This window comes from Felis catus, chromosome F2, assembly GCF_018350175.1.
Source record: "Felis catus isolate Fca126 chromosome F2, F.catus_Fca126_mat1.0, whole genome shotgun sequence".
In the NCBI taxonomy this organism is placed as follows: Eukaryota; Metazoa; Chordata; class Mammalia; order Carnivora; family Felidae; genus Felis; species Felis catus.
In genome coordinates, this window is record NC_058385.1 from 80,134,874 (window position 1) to 80,158,544 (window position 23,671).

General features: G+C 48.0%; 2 protein-coding genes across 6 annotated transcripts in view; one reads left to right on the top strand and one right to left on the bottom strand.

The window, feature by feature from the left end:
* The first annotated feature begins 6 nt into the window (after positions 1 to 6).
* CHRAC1 (chromatin accessibility complex subunit 1) lies at positions 7 to 3,017 on the top strand. Of its 2 annotated transcripts, none has more exons than XM_023248419.2 (3): positions 7 to 261; positions 1,556 to 1,682; positions 1,809 to 2,363. In XM_023248419.2, exons 1-3 carry the CDS (start codon positions 115 to 117, stop codon positions 1,871 to 1,873), a joined length of 339 nt encoding a protein of 112 aa, XP_023104187.1. In that variant the 5' UTR covers positions 7 to 114; the 3' UTR covers positions 1,874 to 2,363. The 2 variants fall into 2 exon arrangements, with proteins under 2 accessions (XP_023104187.1, XP_023104188.1); XM_023248420.2 differs by lacking the exon at positions 1,809 to 2,363 and adding an exon at positions 2,370 to 3,017 and having other exon boundaries at positions 8 to 261.
* A 4,928-nt stretch (positions 3,018 to 7,945) lies between these two features.
* AGO2 (argonaute RISC catalytic component 2) overlaps positions 7,946 to 23,671 on the bottom strand; it is a 116,646-nt gene continuing 100,920 nt past the window's right edge. For all 4 annotated transcript variants that reach the window (XM_019823195.3, XM_023248473.2, XM_023248472.2 and 1 more), the window contains 3 exons: positions 20,990 to 21,091; positions 20,231 to 20,430; positions 7,946 to 20,026 (listed from right to left, as the gene is read on the bottom strand). In XM_019823195.3, the coding sequence (XP_019678754.1) occupies positions 19,918 to 20,026; positions 20,231 to 20,430; positions 20,990 to 21,091 (411 nt within the window). In that variant the 3' untranslated portion in view covers positions 7,946 to 19,917. The remainder of the gene's footprint in view (positions 20,027 to 20,230; positions 20,431 to 20,989; positions 21,092 to 23,671) is intronic.

Below are 23,671 nucleotides of genomic sequence, written 5' to 3' on the forward strand. Positions count from 1 at the left end.
CGACACTACAACTCCCACGGGGCAGCGGGCCTCCGCTCCCGCACCCGCCAGGCCGGCAGGCCGCCTGCCTCGCTCGCGGCGGGTCCGGCGGCCGCCGCGGGGAGGGGCGCGAAGATGGCGGACGCGGTCGCGGGCAGGGACAGGTGCGGGGAGCAGCGGCTCGTGTCGCTGCCGCTGTCCCGCATCCGGGTCATCATGAAGAGCTCGCCCGAGGTGTCCAGCATCAACCAGGAGGCGCTGGTGCTCACGGCCAAAGCCACGGTGAGGCGGGCCGCGCGGGGAGGAGGGAGCGGCTGGAGGGAGGGGGGGGCGACCGGAACCGTCGGGCCCCGCCCCGCGGCGCTGCCGGTGCCGCCCCCCCGCCCCTCGCGGGCTCGCGGCGCGCGCGCCCTCGGCGTCGCGCCCTGTCCCCTCCCTCGCAGCGCGCGCCCCAGCGCCCGGCGCCCTCGCGCCCACCGCCCCGCCCACCGCGCCGCTCCCGTCCTGCCTCGCGTGCCTTTCGCCTACCGCGCGACTCCCGCCGTTCCCCGCGCGCCGCTCCCGACTTCCCCTGCGCGAGGCCCCGGGTGGTGGCGCTGGCTGACGCGACCTGACGCGTGCCTCCTGTGGCGTCTTCTCCACGCGCATCACCGCACTCCGGGCCCCCAAACCTTCCGTTCTTCCGTTTCCGCCCTGTTCGTGGTTTTCGGGCCCCGGTTCCTCAGGGTTCAGTGAGAGGGTTCTGGAGGTGCAGCCCGACGACGCACGCACCTTGTCCGCGCAGTGAGGCCGGGCATCCTCCGTCCACAGCCGGCCCCCGTTTCCCAGCCCGTGGTGCCAGCGCCGTTCTAGGTGCAGGTGGCTCAGGGTCTCTTTGGATTTGGTGTGGACAGTAGTGCTCCAGCCCCCTTTGTGTTACTGCACTGGGCCGTGCTGAAGCCTGCCTTGGACTGCGCAGCCCCTGGGGTCTCAGTGCGGTGTCCCTGCAGGGTGCTGGGGCAGAGCTGAGACCTTCTGCTCGCCTGATCCCGGAGCCCAGGGGGGGTAGTCGTCCGATCAGCACGTGGTGCTGGGATACTTAGATTCCCTGTGCACTTTCATTCCTTACCCACCAGCCTAGATGAAGGGGAAGAGAGAGGCTCCGTCCAGGTTGTTGATTTGGGGAAGGTGTTTGGGCAAAATGGGAAAGGTGGTCAACTCTCAGCTTCATGTTATACGCCACCACCTTAGACGCTGTATTTTAAAAATGTGTTCCTGAGTCAGAGAGAATTTTTGAATGGTCCTTTGCTCCTTAAAACAACCTATAGTTTTCACATAATTATAATCCATCGTTGAATTTAAAAAAATTTCCCTGAGTTAGAAATCTAAAATAACTTTAGGGGAAATGCCTGCTTCCCTGCTAACTTTGATACACCTTTGCTTTCTTTCTGACCCATTTCTCCTTGCCCCAGTAGTTTCCTGTAATTTGAGAAACCCAGGTAATCCGCAGTCATCTAAACAATGTAATTTTAAAAATTAAGTTCTGCGGTAAATTTTCAGAGCATACTTTTCATTTCACTTTTTCATTTTGTTTTAGGAACTCTTTGTTCAGTATCTAGCCACCTATTCCTACAGACATGGCAATGGAAAAGAAAGGAAAGCACTCACTTACAGTGATTTATCAAATACTGCAGAGGAATCGGAAACTTTTCAGTTTCTTGCAGGTACTTAGCTTTGGAAACATTCTGGTTAAAACGGATGTAGTAATTTACAGCTTTTTTTCCCCCTGCTTTCACTGAAATAGACTTTTTTTTTTTTTTTTTTTTTTTTTTTTTTGCTGCTTTCTCCAGGTGCCAAAGTTTACCATGACCTGGCACAGGAAGACATTTTTAGTTTTGTCAGAGTATGTTTGTAATGTGGTTCACCTAGAATGATAGTGAAGTCAACAACCTGCACAAGGATGTTTGGCTGGCTGGGTGGCTGGGGGAGCCTGGCTGACTCCTTACCACTGAAGGGAGAACTCTGGGCTGGTCTGCTCGGCCCCAGAAACAGAGAAACTAGTAGTTGTTGTTGCGGAACAAGCTGTGTGGGCCACAGCTAAAAAAGAGCTTTAATCTATCCCCCCGGGGCCCGCCGGCCTGTCTCAGGTGGGTAGGACAGGGTTGCTCCCAGTCGTTACCAGCACACAGGAGCTCATGGTTTGCAGTCCGTGGAAAGGAAACAGGTCTCTGGCGTTAGTCAGGAGGCAGCGCTGGTTTCCTGCGCTGTCACTCAGAGGCAGGGTCGGAATTCTGTCGTGTTTCGGAGCCTGTTCTAGAGTTCAAAGCAGGGACTTGTACATTTTGAAATTTGCATTGCTGTGTTCATGGTCTGCCCAAACCAATTGCTGATGTCAGCTTTATATTTTTAAGATATATTACCAAAGAAGATTTTAGCTAGTAAATATCTGAAAATGCTTAAAGAGAAGAGGGAAGAGGACGAGGAGAATGACACGGATGATGGAAGTAATGGGGACGAAGCAGAGTCCTAAACCCAAAGTCAGCCTGCGGAGCGCCCTCCTGGATTAGCACCATTGCTTTGGAGTAAGCACGGCACCACGTGACTTTAGACTCTTCAGTTGTCAGAGACTTCAAGTACATTGTATGCCCTCCTGGCTGCCTCAGGGCACCTGATGTGCCCACGCCATAGATGGCCAACAGGAAAGGAACCCAGACAGCAGCCTTTCCCTGAGGGGCGCACGCTGCAGGCCTGGGGCAGGGCGTACCAAGAAAGCTGCCTGTGTAGTCAGGCACGCCTGGTTCATCTGCCGCGGGTAAGCTGTAGAGGCAGACAGGTTGGCTTAACTTTTTAACTTACGGATAGATTTTAAAGAGCTTCTAAGTATCAGTTGTGTAAATTCATAGATGACTATTTGGAAATTAGTTGTTGCAAACAACTAGCTGTAGTTTGAGCTAAAAATATAGTTTATGGGTAGTATGTTACATTTGAAAATTTGACGATTTGTCTTAAATACTGCATTTTTATTAACTGAAAAATAAATCTCTTTATTAGAAGCTGTACATAGTTTAATAGTAAATGCTTTGTGGAACTAGATTTAGAGCCCTCTTGTTCTCATGCCTTGCTTGTTACCTGAAACGTATGCAGAATTTAAAAAGATGCATTTCTGGGACGCCTGCGTGGCTCAGTTGGTTGGGTGTCCAACTTCAGCTCAGGTCATGATCTAACGGTTTGTGGGTTTCAGCCCCGCGTCTGGCACACACTGGCAGTGCAGAGCCTGCTTGGGATTCTCTCTCTCCCCCTCTCTCTCTGCTCCTCCCCCACTTGTGCACATCTTCTCTCTCCCGAAATAAATAAACTTTAAAAAATAAATAAAAAGCATTTCTAACACTTTTATTCCCAGAGAAAAAAAATCTCGTTAATATTTTTTGTATTTGGTTTAATTATCTCTGCAAAGGCATTTAAAATTTTTTTAATATTTATTTATTTTTGAGAGGCCGGGGGTAGGGGACAGAGAGGGAGGGAGATGCAGAACCTGAAACAGACTCCAAGCCCTGAGCTGTCAGCATAGAGCCCGACGCGGGGCTCGAACTCAGACTGTGAGATCATGACCTGAGCTGATGTCGGACGCTTAACTGACTGAGCCACACAGGCGCCCCATTTCTTAAAAACATTTAAAAATACTGTGTATGTTGAAAATCTTAAAAAAAAGAAAACTCTCCTTTTATTGTTCATTACACACAAAGTAATTGTTTTTATTGTTCATGAGAGAAAACCATAAGCTCTATTTGTTTTTTTTGACAGTAGGGTAAATTTTTGGCTGTCTCTTGTCTCTCTTTTTTAAAGATTTGGGTTACAGTTTACATCCAGTAAAGTCATCCTTTAACATCTGATGTGTTGGTTATGTAAGTAATCAATATGTAGGACAGTTCTATCCCCCCAAATATTCTTCTGTACCCTCAGAGCCCCGTTCACTTACCCTCCGGTAACTACTGATGTTTTCTGTTCCTCTTGTTTTTAAAATTGGTTTAAAATTAAAAAAAAAAAATTTAATGTTTATTATTTTTGAGAGAGACAGATAGCACGAGGTGGGGAGGGGTAGAGAGAGGGAGACACAGAATCCGAAGCAGGCTCCAGGCTCTGAACTGTCAGTACAGAGCCTGATGCAGGGCTGAACCCATGAACCATGAGATCTTGACTTGAGCCGAAGTCAGACACTTAACCGATAGGGGCAACTGGGTGGCTCAATTAAAAAAAAAAAAAAAATTTTTTTTAATGTTTATTTTTGACAGAGAAAGAGAGAGAGAGACAGTGCGAGTGGTGGAGGGGCAGAGACAGAGAGGGAGACACAGAATCCGAAGCAGGCTCCAGGTTCCGAGCTGTCAGCACAGAGCCCAACACGGGGCTCGAACTCAAAGACTGCGAGATCATGACCTGAGCCGAAGTCAGACGCTCAACTGACTGAGCCACCCAGGCACCTCTATTTAAACATTTTTAGAAACCCACATTTTGGTGTACCGTTCTGAGCTTTGACAAACTCAGGGTTGTGTAATCACAAGATATAACAGTTCTGTCATCCTGCAAATTCCCTCATGGTCAGATTCATTCCAGCCCTTTACTTGGCAACCCCTTGAGCTATCCTTTTTACCCAGAGGAGTCAGCAAATTTACTCTGGAAAGGGCCATATAGAAAATATTTTAGGGGCGCCTGGGGGGCTCAGTTGGTTGTGCGTCCAACTCTTGATTTATACTCAGGTCATGATCCCAGGGTCGTGGGATTCAGCCCTGCGTCGGGTCTGCTTGGGATTCTCACCCTCCCTCTCTGCCTGCCCCCCAGCCCTGTACTCTCTCAAAAACAAAACCAAAACAGTTTCAGCTTTGTGGGCTATATAATCTCGTTACCACTGTTGAACTAGGCTATTGTAATATAAGCAACCATATATAATACATAAAGTAATGAGTATGGCCATATTTCAGTGGGACTCCATTTCTGGACACTGAAATTTGAATCTTGTATAGTTTTCATGGGTCATGAAATATTTTGGTCTTCTTGAAACATTAAAAATGTAAAAACCATTCTTAGCTTATGGGCCATACAGAAACACAGTGGGCTGGCTTTGGCTCACAGACCATGGTTTGCTGACCGGTCTTTCCCATGTCACAGAAACGGAATTCTAGAGTACAGAGCCTGTGAACCCAGCTCTGCCCTGTTAAGCGTAATACACAGGGTTCATGTTATTGCTGGTCCCACTCCTTATTGCTGTGTAGCCCCCCACCCCCGCTAGGGATATACAGTAGTTTATCCATTCCCCAGGCCAACACATAATTCCCAATTTGGGTTGTTTCCAGCATGATTACAAATAAAGCCCTAGAAACATTTGTGTGCAGGTTTTATGTGAACAGAAGACGTCCCTTTGCTTGAGTATACACTTGGGAGTGAAATTCGTATTTAAGTTCGTAGGAAACTGCCAAACTTGTGAAGTGCCTGTACCATTTTGGATTCCCATCAGTAGTAAAGGAGTTTCACTTACTCTGCGTCCTCTGCAAAACTTGGTAGGTTGTTTTTGTTTTTGTTTTAAATTTCAGCCCCTTTAATGGGTATAGGTTTTAATTTGCATTTCACTAGTAACTAATGTTGAGCATCTTAGTATTTGCTCATTTACCGTATTTTCTTGGGTAAAGTGTCCAAATTGCCCATCTTTTTATTGGGTTTTCTTTTGGTTGTGTTTTGAGAATGTTATATATTTTGAAAACAAGCCCTTTGCTAGATTATGTGATTTGCAAATATTTTCTCCCAATGTGTAGCTTGTCTTTTCCTTGTCTTGACAGCATCTTTCAAAGAGCAGAAATAATGATATCTCTATGAGAAGTTCTTAATTTTGAGGAAATCCAGTTTATGTTTTTTCTCTGGGGATCATGCTTTTCTGATCATATCTGAAAACTTGTCATCAAACCCAAAGTCACAAAGATCTCTGAGTATCTCTTTAAGTGCCGTGCACGGCCGCTAGTATCTGTGCCTTCGGGACACGATGCTGTTTAAGAAATCCCCCAGAAAAATACTCACTGGTTTGTGTTCAACCAACTGAACATTCTTAACCCGTCTAAGCATTTCCGACCCAGTTCAGGGAGCTCTCCTCCTTGGGTCGTGTGCCAGTCTGATCCAACAGCCTGCTCCTCACTGGTTTCCTCATCTCTGCAGCCTCCTTCCTTTTCCTCTTCTATACTGGTAACAGATTATCAAAACGGCTTTGTGAAGATTTTTTTTTCCTGGTCAGAAATGTTCAAGTAGCTGTCGGGACCCAAGCCTCTTCTAGTACTGTGTACCTTTCATCGAATCCTCCCATCAACTGTATAGTGTCCGCATTTCACAAAGGGAATGGGTGGTCAGGTCAAGGCACTGGTGCAGGACACACCTAGGAGGTGGTGGGCATGGGATTCAAATCCCAGACTACTTTCTTTACTGGACCATGCAGCTTAGAAGGGATCGTCTCTCCCCACCTATGTGGTGTACATTCTTGGCACTCAAGGCCCCGAACACTGATCTTACTCTGCTGTAAATGCTACATGTAGTTTTCCTACCTTAACCTTCCATTCCTCTTGATGTGGGCTCCCTGTCCTCTGTGGAGCAGAAACACCCTGATCAAGCAGCTTGCTTTTCTGAAATTATTTCCTAATTCGTGTAACACTCACCATCATAGGTTTTTAAAATTTTACTTCTTTAGAGAGAAAGCATGTAAATGGGAGAGGGGAGAGGGGGAGAGACAGAGACAGAGAATCCCAAGCAGGGTCTGCACTGTTAGTGGGGAGCCTGACTCTGGGCTTGATCTCATAAGCAAGGGAGGTCACGACCTGAGCCAAAATCAAAGATTGGATGCTTAACCGACTGAGCCTCCCAGGCGCCCCATCATTACAGTTTTAATCCTTAGGTTTTTGTAGTCAGTTCGTGACTATAATGCTTCTGGCCGCTCAATAAAGTGAGACTTAAACAGCAAGAATGTAATAAGGTAAGCCCATATCGATTAAGAGATTATAGAGCTCTCATCATTTTCTTATATTCTTCCAGTAGCAGCTAGATGTCCCGGGGCCAGTGGGCACAAAAGTGCTAGGTGGTTTTAGATAGTAAGTCAGTGAGAAGTACAGGGTCCTGGATACATTAGGCAGGAGGGAGTGGGAAGAACTTCATCTTGATTTTGTCAGGAAAGGGGAAGGAAAAAAAAAAAAAAAAAAAAAGAAAAAGACTGGAACAAAATACACCAGAAGTTTTAAGAATCCCTATCCGTGTTGTGATTATAAATAATCGAAAATTTTCATCTTTATGTTCATCTGAATTTTTACATTCTCTGTAATTAATACAGTCTTAAAAATCAGAAAATACCAAGAACGAAACCTTGGCCTGCTTTAGCACCAATGTACGTGTATCCTAGGGTTTTCAGCCATTGTTTGGCTTTAAGTCCAGCCCTCCTTTCCCAACAGCATATATTCTTGAGGGTACAGATAGTGGGAGTCACAAAGAGCCCACAGCAAGGCCACCAGGGCCTTCAGAGCTGCAGCAGTATGTGTCACCCTAGCCTGGTGGAGGGGGTTGTGACGCACCAGGATGAGACACCTGGATGTGGTCAGCTCCGGTTCCCACACAATGTGGATCTCAGGGCTTGCATCTGCCTGGGGCTTAGTTCTGCGGCTTTTGACTTCATCCTTTCTCATGGCATTTAGAGTAGAAACACCCCAGTCCCCCTAGACACCGCATTTGTTTTTCTAGTTCGTTCCTGTGGCTCTCATCCCCAAACCCGAATTCTCAGGGACTGATGCTTAGCCCTTTTGAGTTTCTGGATACGTTGTTCAAGGAATTGGTCCAATACTTGCAGACTAGGCCTCTGGACGTCCATCACTGGAGGCGTGCTCCCACCTTGGAAACCTGGAATCTTACACCGTACCGAAGATAGTGCCCAAATAAAATCTGTGAGTAATTGAAAATCTTTGGGAGAGGCAGCTGTAAATATGAGGAATTTTATTTTATTTTTTGCTGACATACTATGAGGCAAAACAAAATTGACACCATACAAAATAACTTTATAAAATATCATTCACATCATATTTTATCAGATTTACAGCATTCTGTGCATGTTAAGGGTTATGTAAGGAGGTGAAAAAACACTATGCCAAACTTTTAGTATTAGTTTATATACACACAGTAAGAAACAAAACAAGTAACTGTTAGGTTTTCCATGAATTTATTGCAAAAATAGTGCAAACTACTTAACCTAGTAAGCTGTAAAACAAACTCGAAAGGACCCAGCTAAGCTTGAACGTGACAATAGATGCTCAGTGTCTCAGCCTTTGGCATTCTTCACCAGTTTGTCTTTCGTCCATCAAGACCACTCCCCACCTGCCGGGTGAGGGTGAGGGCTGGGGATGGAGAGACGCGGAGACTGGCTCTTCCGAGACCAGATCCATCCGGCTGCCTGATGCCAGCGCTTCCTTTAGGATCATGCTACTTACTCAATGGCAATTTTGTGAGGTCTGTGTTGAAGCCATTAAGATGCCAAGATGTTTAAGTCTGACCTTAGAAACAAGTCATCCAACCTCTTGATGACACGGAGAAAAGAATTAAGGAAGCAGCATGAACAGAAAGGACTGGGAACATTATTGTCTGCCTACACACACGGTATCCTTTTTCGCAGGTGCATTTGGGTGAAATAGCACTAATGGTGGGCGACCTTTGAACCAGATACTGCAGTTGAAAAGACAAAAACAAAGGATCCTGTATCCCGACAAGAGTCACTTTAAAATCTCGTCCAACAGTCTGTTGGGGTCCAAAAAGCGTAGATCTAAACAAGATGATAAGAGCAAAACAAAATGCTACATATAAAAGCTAAAGAAACAAAATGCAGCATATTCAGGTTCTTTTTCTTGAGGTACCTATATAAATTTAATCACCTGCCCCAAAGTACTCTTGTTAGGTGAAAGAACAGAATGCTTACTGGTGAGCCAATTGCGGGGCGTTTCTCACCACTGAGAAAGTGCAACGGCGCCGATCTGTATATGCAGCATACCGAAGGATGAGCGACTCTACAAAATAGAGCTCAAGTACTGACCCGATGGACGCTCAACAATGAGAACATTTAACTAGAATCATCCCATTTTTTGGAGATCCTGCAGCAAAAAGCCTCCCAAATCAACTTTCAGAGTTTTGCCACTAAGGAATGTTGGTTCTCTTGTAAAATTCAGAGATCTCTTTAAAATAGTAAAACTATACACTACAGGAAAGATCCCTAATTTTTATTTCTTATTGGTATAAAATCAAATTCTTAAGACTCCAAAATATTGTGTTACCTCCAAACAATTAAGTTAAAAAAGATCACCACAGTAGGAAAAGTCTAGAATTGTAAACTGCCAAATATAAAAGCATGGAAAGTCATCGATCTCCTACCTTAACTTTCTCACCTGCCAGAAAGCTTGCCTCACTCAGGGCAACCCCGGGGCTGTTGCTGAATGCAGGCCTCCCCCCACCCCACCACGGCCCACCCCACACTTCAGTGGCTCCCGCACCCCCCTCTTCCTCCGGCTCCCCCCTGGCCACCAACACCTCCACCAGGAGAGACGAAATCGACAACAGTCCATTTGCTGCTTATGAAATAAATGTATAAAATATGCCAGAGGTGGCGGGGGGGGGGGGGGAGGGAGGGGCACAGATGGCAAAACCCGCAACAGTTAAGTACGTGGGAGTTGCTTTGGCTGCCCCTTCATTGGCACAGAAAATGAAGAGAGAGCTTTAAGTACATGCATAGAAGAGTTTGGAATTTGTTTGTAAAATGTTAATTTGCTCTTGGACATAATTTTTTTTTTTTTCTTTTCTTTTCACAAGAGGGCAGTTGGGATTTCAGTTCTACCTTACTTGTTGGCTGGGGGCAACCTATCAAATTCCATGGCCAATTGGGCTTTTCTCCCCACCTGCAATGTAAGAATTTTAATTTCATACTGATTTTTTCAATGCATTAGGATTCAACACAAAAGGCACAAAATAAATAAAAAGATTATTAAATAAACGGAAATTACGATTTCAAGCTTTGTGTGGAGTTATGTCCTGCTGTTTGGTTACTTTTTCCAATTTGATTTGACAGACTTAGTAAATAGCACCCAACTGTTTAACTGAGGTAGATCCACATTGTAAAGAAAGCTGGGTCCCCTCCATTTTATGTCTAAGTTTAAGATGCTTTTACAAAAACAAAAATCCAGATAATCCTATGCGGAAGCGATGGCAGGTGGCACTACCTGAAGAAAGCTTAGAACGTGAGCAGGTTCAGTAAGATTCATGCCCAAATCACACTCTCCATTTGCCATAAATAAATCTCAGACTGGAGGGAAAAAAACCAAACATTTAAAAGTAACCCTGAAAAAGACTCTAGACTTTCAGAATAGGTCATTTTGACTGCCACAGAAATGCACAATGGTCCGTTTGCATCGAGCAGTGGCAACGGCCACGCCAGACCAGAGAGAGCGAGAGAGGGATCTGGATCACCGAAAGTTTCCCTTTGTAACTCCAAAGAAGAGACTGGTTGATTTAGGATATAGCATCTTGATCTGAACGGTTTAAACCCACCCTGCCTAATATTTTTGCATACTCTGAAACTTACAATTTTAACATCTGATTAAGGCTTGATTTAAAGTGGCATTACCACCTCGCGTCATGCAGGCATCGGACATCCTCAAAACACACGGAATGGTAGTGAACAAAAGACAAGGACGTAAGCCTCCGAATTGTATTTAGCAGGTACTATAATTTTATAATTAATTGTACAATTCATGTAGCAAATGAGAAATTATACAGAGAGGCCAATGTATATAAATACTAGTTTGTACAGGAACTTGCAGTTTTACAAAACAGCACTGCACGGTTTCTCTATTGCAAGCACAAGACGTCGTCACATAGACCCACCGCACAGGTATAAACAGTCCGTAGACAATACGCAGAGTACCGCCTGAAACGAGGCCCTTGTAGCTGCTCAGCTTCTTAGAAAATAGTAAACTTTCAATGGTCACAATACATTTGGATTCAAAATATCTTCTAAAATGTTTTATTGTGGGGGGAAAATTAAGAAGGGGCAAGATCTACCTATGGAACTTCTGAATTCATTTTTGGTTCTTTTTCAATTATTTTATAAAAATAAAATAAAACTAGAAAAGTTGATAAAACTCAGGGTTAAAACCCCTCAATACGTATTAGGTAAGTAATCTGAAGTGTATCAGAGGTAAGAAAAATCTGGATTTAGACACTACATTCTTTTCTTGTATTTAATGAGTAATTAGCCACTTTGCTGCACAGAAACTTAACAATTATTCTCTTAAAACTTTTGAAAAAGTAAAAACTCACTTGCCTCTATAGTTACAAAACATGAATTCATACCTTCAGCCACTACATTAAAACCACTATCAAACTCAGGACTCAAATTTCCATTTAGTGCTACACGATATACTCTCAGGATTTTAGTCACGCGTGTATTTGCCTTGGAAGAAGATCCGAAATTCTGAATGTGTCCTCCCCTCTGCAGCCAGCACCTCTGCCGAGGGAAGGACCACTCACTGCCTTTCACAAAGGAGAGACCGGGAGAAGGGAGGGCCAAGAGGAGCCAGTAAGGGTGGATTTCTACGCATTTTCCAAATAAGGAACATGGGGTTCCTTCCCCCGCTTGAAAGCAATAAAATCATCCCGGACAGGGTAAGGTGTTTTGTCATTAGACCATCAGCCAAGAAACTGCTCAAAACCTGGCTTGGACGAGTTCGAGATAAAAACTGCATTGTAGGTATGTCAGCATCGGGAGTCCTATATGCACGGCTCACCCCAGTCAGCAGCTTCCCCGCACACGACACAAAACAGAGCAACGCTAACGAAAAGCGTCCCGAGAGAAGGACAGTAGGACTGAATAGCACCTTACGTCTGAGGACTTCACGCGCAATTTACCAGAGACACGATTCCAATTCCTTTTCTAAAAATCTAGTTCCATGACACCAAATAGTCTTGTCAAGCGACTAAGGGGACAAAACCACCAGGTCTTGCTGACGGTTATGGTCGACGCCTGACTAAAAGAGATGGACCTTGCGCGCATTTCCCGGAATCCCCGCCGCGGACGTGGACTTGGAAAGGAAATCCTGCGGCTACAAGAACCTAACGTTTTCTGACGTGAGACAGTATGCACGGGCATCACAGTTTACAAAGTCAGGAGCTGAGGAGCAAACGCAGCTTCAAAGGCAGAAGGTCAATGACTGACTTGTGGAATGATCCAGGCTTACTTCCCAATGAAAACGCAGCCCCAACGCGATTCCAAAAGGACACTGAGGACCGGACTTTTAAAGGCACAGAGGCTGAGACTGGGTCTTCCAGAACATGCGCAGTCGGGTACCGAGGGAGACCAGAGGAAGGCCTGGTGCCACCCACTTCCTGGGTCAGAGGGACCTGCCCTCTCCCGCGCCCCCCCCCCCCCCCACAGATTGTCCCCACAGTCTCTAGAGTTCAAAGGAGCCTCGGCTCCCCAACACAAGCACCGAGGTCTGCCAAGTGGTGCCAAGGGGCCACGCAGTTGGCCTGCACCGCACCCCTGGCCTCATGGTGTAGGCTGGTCTTGGGATCGACTCACGGTTTGAAGGACCTTGATTCAGAAGGTGCTTAACGAGGGTGGCCTCAACATCTAGTTCCTGGAGACACTTGAGGAGGAAGAGTTAATATTTGGTGTTTTAGCTTTAACTCTTTCACATCAACCAGTAAGAGAAAAGTGTTAACAAAAGCACCAGTAGTCTTCAGCTCCCTCTTTTAAAATAATTTTTCATGAACGTGAAAATGGCAGGAGAGGGCCACCCCGGGATTCTGGAGACATTTATGCACAGAGCTCATGGGCAGATCTGAGTTCAACAGTTCACATTACTGAATCAGAGCGGGCTGCCGTGCGGTGTCCCCTGAAAACGCCCTGAATGGGATTCTGGTCGAAGAGAAGGCCAACCCAGAGCGCCCGAGCAGTTCCAGAAGCAGCAGGTCAGCAGACACGGAGGGTGCCCGCGCTGAGCGCCCACGCATCTTGGGGAGGGCTGTGTCTACAAAACAGTGTAGTCGCGCCATTACAAAACATTCGTAGAAAGACCGCAAAGGACACTTAGCTCTTTCAGGGTTAAAGCACGCCGCGCAGCGAGAAAAGCATCAAAACCCAAAACGACAGTGCTAAAGGCAAAAACTGCCAGGTCATGTTACACGCGTAACGCCTCTGCGCCAAAGTCAGCATCTGAGGAGCGTCCGGTGAGCGAGCAGAGCAACCTCCACGCCCCCAGACGTCCGTTCCCGCAAAACCGCCCGCCTGTCCCTCAACAATTTAAGAGCAAACCAACGGAGGGGTCTCGCAGCAAATGCGGACCTTCCAAAGATGAGAGAACCTAACGAGCCTAAAGACAAGAGGGGAAGAGGGCAGAGGGCGACCCCGACTGACCCACGGCAGCGTGTGGGCAAAGGACGTTCTGGCAGCAAAGTGGTTAATCACAGGGAGGGCTATTCAGAGCGGTAGGTGACAGACTCTCAGGACAGACTGACTGCGAGTTAGCGAGTTAGTGTCAGATGACCCAGGGGGCCCTGGGAACTCCGACTTCAAGATGCTGGCTGTGGGCCCTTATGTCCGGTCAAACAAAGGGCCTTGGACTCGGACAGAACATTTTGCTTTTAAACCGTAGATCATTTTTAAGTAGGGAGTGACAGTAACTCAAGGTTCCAAGGTCAAAGGCCGATCACGACCGCACTGTCTCCTGCGACCACACGGCCACTTTAGATGGATTATTTTTGCACAAGAGTCGGTGTTTAAGCACCTTTGTGATTTTACAGAGCCTATAAAAAGGGAGGAGAGCGCAGAGGGAGCCGTTTTCAACCCATTCACAAGTGAAGCAGAGAGAAGAGTGCTTTCTCGCAGCAAACAGGGAAGCGCACAAGGCCAGGACCACAGGCCGCTTCAGGGTCTTGCTGCACGCAGCCCCGCACGCAGCCCCGCACGGAGGCACTCCCGCCAGCCTGGGAGGACGGTGCGGGAGGCTCTTCCGTTTCATTCGTGCTGGCTGCTTAGAGTCCTAAAACGAGTCCTAAAACGGAGCCGGGCAGCCCCGAGGAGTCCCGACCCGCCTCTCTTACCTCCGAGGGGGAGGAGGGGACTGCCCACGGGTCACAGTATGGCACACGCATTTTCAAGCCAGAACTGGAGAGAGAGATGTTCACAATTCAGTTTATTCAGGCAACGTTTTGGCTATTTTCAGTGTGGATAGCTACACTTAAGAGCAAACACGAATCTACTGAGAATTCAGAGGTAGCCTTTATCTGCATTTATTTACTTTTTTTTAAACTAAAAGGTATTCAGAAACCACTTTCTGTAGTGATTTGGCTAGGCCAATACATTCACTTTAGACAATAAAATGGCAAAACATAACCAAAAAAGCATTACGGAGGGCACCACGATGGCATCGACGCTACGTTGACACACATTCGTGACCGGTTTGGGTCTAGAAGCTCCGTGTGTGTCTTACTGGGTAGCCTGACCGCAAACAATTACACACTGTGGGCTGTGGGCTGGAGCACATACTTCTCATCTAGCAACGTCACAAGGCATAAAGGAACAGCGCTGGATCTCAGGTCTCTCCAGCATCGATGGGCTAAGCCACAAATGACGGTTTTGACACAACAGTGATCTCATGGCTTTAAAATGATGGCTGACCAAAGAGAAGTGAGGGAGGCCACTGGCCACACAGATGCTTCTGATCCGAACGGTCAGATGCTGGATGGAACTGGAAGAAAATGCTTTAAGGAGCCATGAAAAACAACCAGGAATTAGACCAAAGAGAGCGTTCAAAGGATTTATAATTAACCCTCTTAAAGTTCAATCTTCAGACCTCAACGGGAGAGCATACTCTCCTTTCAATAAACTGCAAACTTCCTTTCTGGAAAACAAGAAAACGAGGCTAATTTGTCCTTCATGAATGGTCAGCAGACACAAGGCTAAAGAGGCAGAGTAAAGTCCACGCGACTCTAACACATAATACTGAAAACGTGCCAGTACCCTACAACAAAGCGACACGTCGCGTTCCTATCACGTTTGCGGCCCTACATCTATTTACAATCATTTCAAACAAGTACAGCAGATGCAAAGTTGGACATAATAAAAAGGAAGTTGTCAAAAAATCAGTGCAATTATTCTGAGTTGAAAATCTTCCTTACAAAAGAGTCAGCGTGTGTGCGTAACACAGACAGCCCCATTACAAAGTCACACGTGCACCGTGTCCACACTGAAGAGAACGTCACCGCAGCCGAAACCCGCAGGCAGGGCAGCTCGAGGGAGAAGATTCTTGGTTACTTTGGGGAAGGGCTTAAAATATAAATAAACTATTTGCATTCTGAAAGTGAGGCGTACGAACACTGAGGAAGTTTCTATTTATTGTACATTCCTTTTCTCATGAGCGTGAGAGATGAGTCAAAGAGAGGTCACAGGGAAATTTCTATGGCTTGTCTGGGCCACTGGGATTGTCCACTGTCTGGATTATGTCAACTTCTAAAGCTCCTCCTAATGGAACTGCCTTAGGTGTAGGAAAATGCCCATGAAAAATCCTTTTAACTGTCCAACAGATCAAAGTCCCGTTGAAGGAGTATATCCAGATCCTGACGGCTCCACGAACCAAGCCAAGTGCTTCCATGATGCCAAGCAACCAAGAGAAGCCGTCCCAGCCCCCCAGGCCCCCCAGAGACAGTCTGGTGTCCCAACTGCAGGACGCTTGGCTGGTCTACCCTTAACATATTGTATCAAATATATAATTTGACTGAAAAACTGCCTTGTAAAAATAAAATTTAAATCACCCTGCAGATCAATGTAAAATTACATTGCTGCATATATAAGAAAAACAATTCATCCAGAAAAATTACATTTGTGGCTTTCAAAAATAAAATCATCCGGCAAACTTGCAGGTAAACATTAGGCAATTTATAAAAGTTGGGGAAAGAAACTGCTAGCATATCCATCAGGTACCACATGCACTGGGATATCCACATCGGCCAAATCGAACCAGAGCAGAAAGAAAAAAAATAAATAGCAACATTTGCATTTACCAACAATAAAAATAACATATAATATGACATCAGTAAAACTACCCCGCACCCCGCTGCAGGAACTGAACTACACGGTCTTTTCCAATGAGCACCCCGCAGCCAGGGTGAACATCGGTCAGAGCAGGGACCCCGGCCAACCTCAAAAGAGCAGGGAAATCACTCCGTTGCCACCACGTCCCTCTCGGGCAAACCCCCCCCCCCCCCCCCCCCCCCCCACCGAGGGCCAGGGGCCGCCTGTGGTTCTAGAGTGCAAACATTCATCCACGGGAGTGTGAGAACACCACCAGAAAGCGACATCACGTTAAAAAGTAAAAGCAGACCCTATAACGTCTCAAAAGTGTGTGTGTGAAGATTTCTCAACTCCCAAACCAAACAGTCCCTTTCTAAAAGTACAGGTATGCCCAGTTTTACAATAACGTATCCGCACTAGGCAATTCTGAGCTTGTAGCACACAAACAGGCTGGAATCTCAGCGTCCCCAAGGGGCACGGGCACAAAGCAGCGGCCGCCCTCGGCTCCCCCGGGGTTTCCTTCATTGCTTTGTCACTAGGGCGAGAGCAGGGCGAGCAGAACAGTGGGGAAGGGAGGGGGGTACAGTCATTTCTCTTAAAGCGAACATTTTAAAATCTACTAGGAAGAGTACCAGTATAAGAATCTCATCGGGAGACCTCTTTGAAAGAGACGAGATAAATCCTAGTTTTCCTCTTTAATGAATCCAGATTTCTACATCATAATTTTCACATTCAGTTTGCTTAAAGCAAGGCACACCTTACTTAACAGTGGGGCGGGGCAAAGCCAGCGAGCGGACGCCACTCGAGTCCACACGGGCCCCGAGCCTCCGGTGACCGCACGCACGCGGAGGACGGGGCTCCCCTGGGAATCTGGGGCCACGAGGGCCGAGGTAGCCCAGGGGCGGGGGGTGCGAGCACAGTCAGAGACGGGCGAGGGCCCCTTTTGGCTTCCACACGAACAGGGCTCAGACTTAGTCTACTGCACTTTGAGGTTTTACGCTGTCTCAAAACTGATCCTAATAACGGGGGGATTGGTAGAAATTTGGGAAAACAATTATTTACCTGAGAAACTGTAACTACAGCCATTTGAATTCTGAATCATCAGATGTGTACAAAGGTATGCAGCTAACCCAGCTGGAGACGTCTGGTCTGTTAATGCTTTTAGTGTGAAAGGTTTTATAAGACTAGCATAGGGCTGTACAAAGTACCTTTCTCGAAGTACTATGCCCACGAAAAGGAACACCTTGCCTTCAAATGATTAAAGAAAAAAAAAGGTCTAATTCTCTGTCAGCCGGTGATCTTTCCTGGGCGTTAGCTTAGAAGGCACCTGCCCACATTGCCAAAGGGCTCCCCCGGGCTGGGCCCTCGGTGCTCGAGGGAGATTACTCTTCAGAAAGTTCTCCATCACGGGTTCTCAGACTTCGGGCAGCCCCGCAATCCCGGCTGAAGGTACAAAATACAGACGCCCAGCCCAGCTCTGGAGGATCTGATTCAGGGGTCTGCATTTTTACCAAGCACCGCCACTGCCCTGACCACCAGGACCCTGTGGCAGGTCGCAGAAACAAGCCTTTGAGACACACGGTTCCAGATGACCCTAAACATGGCTGAAAACTAACCTAATTTCAGATTTCAAAGGTGTATTAGTGAAGAGATTCCCTCCTTAGCTTGGATGCTCCTGGTAATTTAAGCCAAGAGTGTATTGGTATCCTTCTGAAAATAGGAGAAAGTGCCACTTGCCAATAAAAGGACAGGGAATTGCAACATTTCTTAGAGCAGAGGCTTCTGTTCGTTTAAAAAGACCAAAATAACAAACAAAAACAAAAACAAAAACCAACAAAATAACAACAAAAAACCCAACCAACCCAAAAAAACAAAAAAACCCCCAAAACAAAAAAGATACAGCAAGAAAAGGCTAACGCCATTACTAAGACACCCACATGCACACACAGACACACACGCACACACCACTCTGAGTGTATATCTTCACAAACAATAGTCGCCCCTTTGTCATCGCCGCCAAAATCTAGGCCGAGTGTCCGTCACAGCCCCGCCTGCTGTCGCCCCTCCCCCTTCCGAGCCAGCAGACAAGGATGGAGGTGGGGGTGCTGTCTCCAGCAAGAGGCAGCCCATCGGGACCCCCGCCCCACCGCAGGGCCAGAGGTCAGTGTCGGGGAGGGGGTCCGGGGAGGGCCGTCGGCAGGGAGGGGTAAACCTACAGAGCACAAAGCAGCACTGGTCGGGGGGGGGGGGGGGGGGGGAAGGGCTCGTCTCCTTCCCCAAATCTCTACACTGAACGTGGATTTGATTTGTTTTAAAAACTGTCTACGAGGACAAACAGCCCACTTAGCACAGAGTCGTCTGCTGTTACCCTTCCGGAGTTGTCCGTGGTATCACGCTTAGTGCGACGGTTTCTAGATTGGCAAACCCGCATCTGGGGCCCAGAATGCAAATCTCTTCTGCGGGCTTTGCAGTCCGCCACCTCCGCGGGCAGGCTCCGTCGCGGGCCGCTGGCCTCGCGCCCAACGGGGAGCCACCGCCGACGGCTCTCTGCGCGTTTCAGTGCATAGATCCTACGAGACTCGTCTAACAGAGAACCAGACGCAGAGAGAAGTGCACTCCGACACGTGGACCTGTTCCAGGAATGGAAGAATAAGTACATTCCATCTGTGCTTAACCGGCTGAGCAACACACGGGGGCGGGAGGTGGGGTGGCGGCGAGCGGCTGCCGTGCGCGCTCGGTGCCCCCCAAGGTACAGGCTACGCAATCTACGCGGGGAAGGCGGGTCGCGGTCACATTGAGTCAATTGCATACTCCTGTACGTAAGCGCGAGAACCACACGAGGCGGTCCAGTCTCCAGGCTCCAAAACACTCCTGATATGCTAAACAGATCACAATAAGCACCCCATAGTCAATAAAATGAAAAACAGCATCTACCTATCACATTAATACTGCAAACCAGATATATATATTTTTTCTCTTACATTAAAGACATAACAGTGAAAAAGGATTGTACTGTATTTATCACCACAGACCCGTATTCTTTAGAAACTTTGGAAAATAAATGTCACAGTCCTATAGGACAAATCTTACGATTAGACTGTCGGCATATTGTCTTTTTTCTTTTTTTTTTTTTTAAATAAATTTTTATTAAAATGGCACTTGTCTGCCAATCTCTCTGGACCTATAAATGTTGTAAACACACATGGCCCGTCTTCTGCCCCCGCTCCTTATTTCAAGCTGAGTGAGAGGCGGGTGGTGACAGAGCGAGACGCCCGTGGGCGCCTCGGCGGGCCACCTGCCCTCGGCCCCGAAGAGCTTGTGTGAGCCCTGTCAGGAGCGCACTAGGGTCACTCTGGTGTAGACGTCAGCGACCACGTCACAACGCTCAAGGCTTTAAAACCACTGCTGTGCTCTGTGTTTTGCTTCCACTCTCTGAGAACGTTCACAGCTAGTTTGAGCCCATCAATTTCATAGAGAATCACGTATTAAAAACAAGTAAATCGAATGACCAAATAAATTAAAAATGTTTTAAAGCCCTGAGTTCATAGACTGGTTTTAGGAGATTTTTAGGAAACACGGGACTCTATTTTAAGAAGCAGCTTCTAGATTTTGGCAAACCATACTTCCTACGACAATGGGGTCTCATACAGGTCTGCAGTTCAAAATCCAAGTCTGAAATCCGGGACGGAAGGCATTCTGGAAGATGGAGAATCTACGAAAATCGATGACGTCTCATGTTCGATGCTGGCTGTCACGGAAGGGCTGGGCATCTGTTGGTCTGAGTGTAGCTGGTCTCATGTGAATCCAACTCCGTACACCATCGTAAACACTACGACACGTCAAGCAAAGTACATGGTGCGCAGCGTGTCCTGATGAACCTGGACCGCCTTTGCCAAGGCTTGGTGGTCTCGCCCATTACTCTGCCCGGAGGTATGGCTTCCTTCGGCACTGCGGGCGCGGGGGGACAGACAGAGAGAGAGCGCGGCCTTCAGTGCCCCGGGTACCCGGGGAGGCGCCCACGCAGCCGCCGGGCGGCGGGGGAGACGCCGGCGGGTGGGCGCCCGACGGCTCCGGCCGCCGGGGCCCGGCCGCTTCCCTTCCGGGAAACGCAGCTGCCGACGCGACCCCGGCCGGCAGAGGCACGCCGCTTACCTGTCATGTTCTTTGTCCACCAGGTGGTACCTGGCGCGGAAGGCCACCAGGTGAGCGTAGTACGCCGGCGCCGGGATGGACACGGAGCGCGTGCAGCGCACGTAGGTGTGACACAGCTGGTAGGTGAGGATCTGCAGCTCGTCGGAAGAGAAACGATTGTCGTCCCAAAGCACGTGGTAGTGGGAAGGCCTGCTTGTTCCCTAAAAGCGGACCAGAGGGTCAGGGCGTGAGCACGTGAGCGAGGCATCCAGAACTCACCCACACGGGGGTGCTGCCGAGACCCGTCCACGCGACGCCTCACCGAGGACGCGGCGCCGAACGTCTGATGACAAAAACCGCGGGTCCCTGCACTGACAGAGCGTCCCTGTGCGGCCTGCAAACACGCGTGGCGGGGGACAAGGGTGAAGCCCACCACGTGGGAATGAGTTGGCCCGGAGTCGGCCCCAGGCACACAGGACGCCCCTCGGGCCTCACCAGCGCCCCTGGCCTCGCACCCACCACTCCGCCTGCCTGACCTCACCTCATCTAAAACGGGGACCCTGGCCGCAGCACGCCAGTGGGTCCTTCCTCCCCAGCGCCCCGTGGTCCCGACTCACCTGTTCGCTGGCTAACTGCCCCACCTCCCCGGGGACGGGCTCGGGCCCCAGCCCCGCCTTCCACACCACGTCCCCGGAGCCCACGGGAGCGCTCGGCGTGAGGTCTGTGCTCCTCCGGTGTTTGCTGAACACGCAGACCGTGTCACAGAGACTGTGTCCTCACCTGGATGCCGGCGTGACTACACAGGTAGAAGTCAAACTCGGTCGGGTGGGTGATTTTCGTGTCCACAGTCGTGCCTGCCGGAATGTTTCCACTTTTCCCAACCTTTGGCAACACAGGAACCCGTCAGACACGTCCAGGGGCAACAGAGCAAAGCAAGCCAGCCAGCCTCGCCCACGCTGCCGTCTGGTGCTGGGCCTTCCCGACCACGGGCTGCCCCATTTTGAAGTCTTTAAATTGGCTATGGTATTAAAGTAAAATTTAATAAATCCTAGCCACCAGAAGTAAGGAAGCTCCTGTTCTAGGCAGGCTAGGGCCTTTACGAGGCCCGGGTGGGAGAGGCAGTGTCTTCCCTTGGCTGAAAAATCTGCGGGTAATGCTAGAAGGTTCTTCGTTATTGTTGAATCTAAAACTGTGCACGATGGACACTGGACAGGTCCTCGTCCACGCACACGTGATATTCAAGGCAGGGGGCGACTGGGTGACTCAGGTCATGATCTTGTGGTTCCTGAGTTTGAGCCCTGCTTGGGATTCTCTCTCTCTCTCTCCCCCTCTCTGTGAACCCCGCCCCCCTTGTGCACGCGCTCTCTCTCTATGGCGCCCCCCTCTGCTTCCCTTCTATGTTGCAGTCTCACTCGGATTTAGACTTTATCACTTTTTTGCTACATATTTAAGTCTCCATCAGCACCACACCGTGTTACTTCACAGGTTTTTAAATTGCATACCTACATCATACATATTCTGCAACTTACTGTTTCTGCCCATTTTTTGCCATTTTGAGACATATTCATGTGATACACAGAGTTTATTCATATTCGTTACTGCACAGTATGACAGTATATGAACATCAGAGACAGTACTGCGATAAACACTCTTACACGTGTCTCCTTATACACAGGCAGGTGGGTTTCTCCAGGGCAGACCTTTAGAATTACCCGACTGCACCCAAGTTGGCTATCAGTCTGCACTCCCATCAGAAGCGTGGGGGTCTAATGATGCGTTTACTTGTATCAAGGACTATGCTAGGTGCTTAGTGTGTGAGCTCCGCTAACCCTCCCGACATCCTGAGGAAGGTGGTACAGGGAGGCTGACGCCTGTGGGCAGTCCAGATGCTGAGGGGCAGGCTAGAGCCAGGCTGCCTGGCTCCAGACCCCGTGCTCCTGACCCCGGCACAGCGCTCATACCGTCGCCAACACTTGGTATCGTCAGGGTAACTTTATGAGTCCCCCCGACTTTTCCCATTCTCTAAAATATTTTGTGTAAGATTATTCTTTGAAGGTTTGGTAAAATTTGCCTATAAAAAATCTGGATAAACTTCATAAAAGAAACTAAATAGTTTCCGCTTTTTTCCTATTCTCTGCCACACTTTAAAATCATCCAGTCTTGAAGGTTTGGTAAAGCTTGCCTGTAAAACTCTCTGGGCCTGATGCCTTTTGGAAATGATGAGTGGATTATCCCCCTGAGCTGATTTCAGTGATTTATGTAATTGCACAAACAACTGTTTGTATCTATTTCTAAGTTTTCTAAGGTATCTACCAGCATGACGCTATTACTATCCCATGATGATTTAAGGTAACACACACCCCTTCCTGAGATCATACATAGTTCTCTATTTGCTACTTAAGATTGTTAGGGTTTCCTCTCTTTGCCTCATTGAGTCTTGCTAGGTTTACCTATCTTCAAAGAAGGTTTTGTTCGTGTTAATCTGCTCTGTCCTCACTTTCTCCTTCATTATCTTCCATTCGGAGGGGGGTGGTGTAGCAACAAGCAGACTTGGAGCCCCCTTGACCCCTCGCAGGAGTCAAGTTTGCAGGCCAAGGAACGAGGGGACCCAAGCACACCGGCTCCTCGGCTTTTCCTTCCACGCCCAGACAGACATCTCACTTCTGTCCTTCCTGTACCTGCGGGCTTCTTTGATGGTTCTTTCTTATTTTCCAACAAATGTACCTAAGTCTGTACACTTCTATCCAGGCACTGCATGAAGTCTGATGCGAAACGCTCGTTTTTATTCAGTTCTGATTACTTTGTATTTTTATTCTCTTTATGTGTTTAATGCATGTACTACTTAGAAGAGAAGTTAAAATTTCAGGCCTTGTTAAGATGTCTTTTTAGTTCTACTCTTCCTTTAAAATTTAATGTCTGATAAAAAAAAAAAAAATTGTGGTTTGCCCAATACTGAGGTTTGGAAATCTCCCGAGATTGCCTCTGTGACCCGGTACGAGGCAACTTTCACGAGCCTTCCACGTGAACTCAACTGTCAATGGCTGGGTTCTAACTAACCGTAAGATCTGGCGTGGTCTCTTCATACTTCCCATTTCTAGCTTTGACTCATTTTGCCTGTTTCAGTTTCTGATAGCAGGGCGTTAAAATGTACCTCTTTGCTGGTGGATCTGTCCGTTCCTCCTTGGAATTCTGTCGCTTTTTTGCTACACTGGTTTTTACCCCCCTTTCCATACTTTTTTAGGTCACGGCGTTACGTCCAAACTCAGTTGTTCTCTCTTCTGGGTAGTTCATCCCTGTGACTGTGACAAAGTGTCCCTTTCTGTCACTAACGATTTGTCCTCTGTCTTGCAGACAGTCAGCGTCTCTCGGCTGCTGTCCTGGCTTGGTGCTGTGGGTACCGACCGAGTGGACGGCTACAGGCTCTCAGAGTAGAGTCTCTCCCTTCTGGGGTGGGGGTGGGGG

What these genes read in the sequence shown, in the direction of transcription:
- CHRAC1 (XM_023248420.2), top strand. Translation starts at nt 115, where the DNA reads ATGGCGGACGCGGTCGCGGGCAGGGACAGGTGCGGGGAGCAGCGGCTC. An exon ending in TGCTCACGGCCAAAGCCACG is followed by an intron (nt 262 to 1,555) that starts GTGAGGCGGGCC and finishes ATTTTGTTTTAG; the next exon opens with GAACTCTTTGTTCAGTATCT. An exon ending in AACTTTTCAGTTTCTTGCAG is followed by an intron (nt 1,683 to 2,369) that starts GTACTTAGCTTT and finishes TATATTTTTAAG; the next exon opens with ATATATTACCAAAGAAGATT.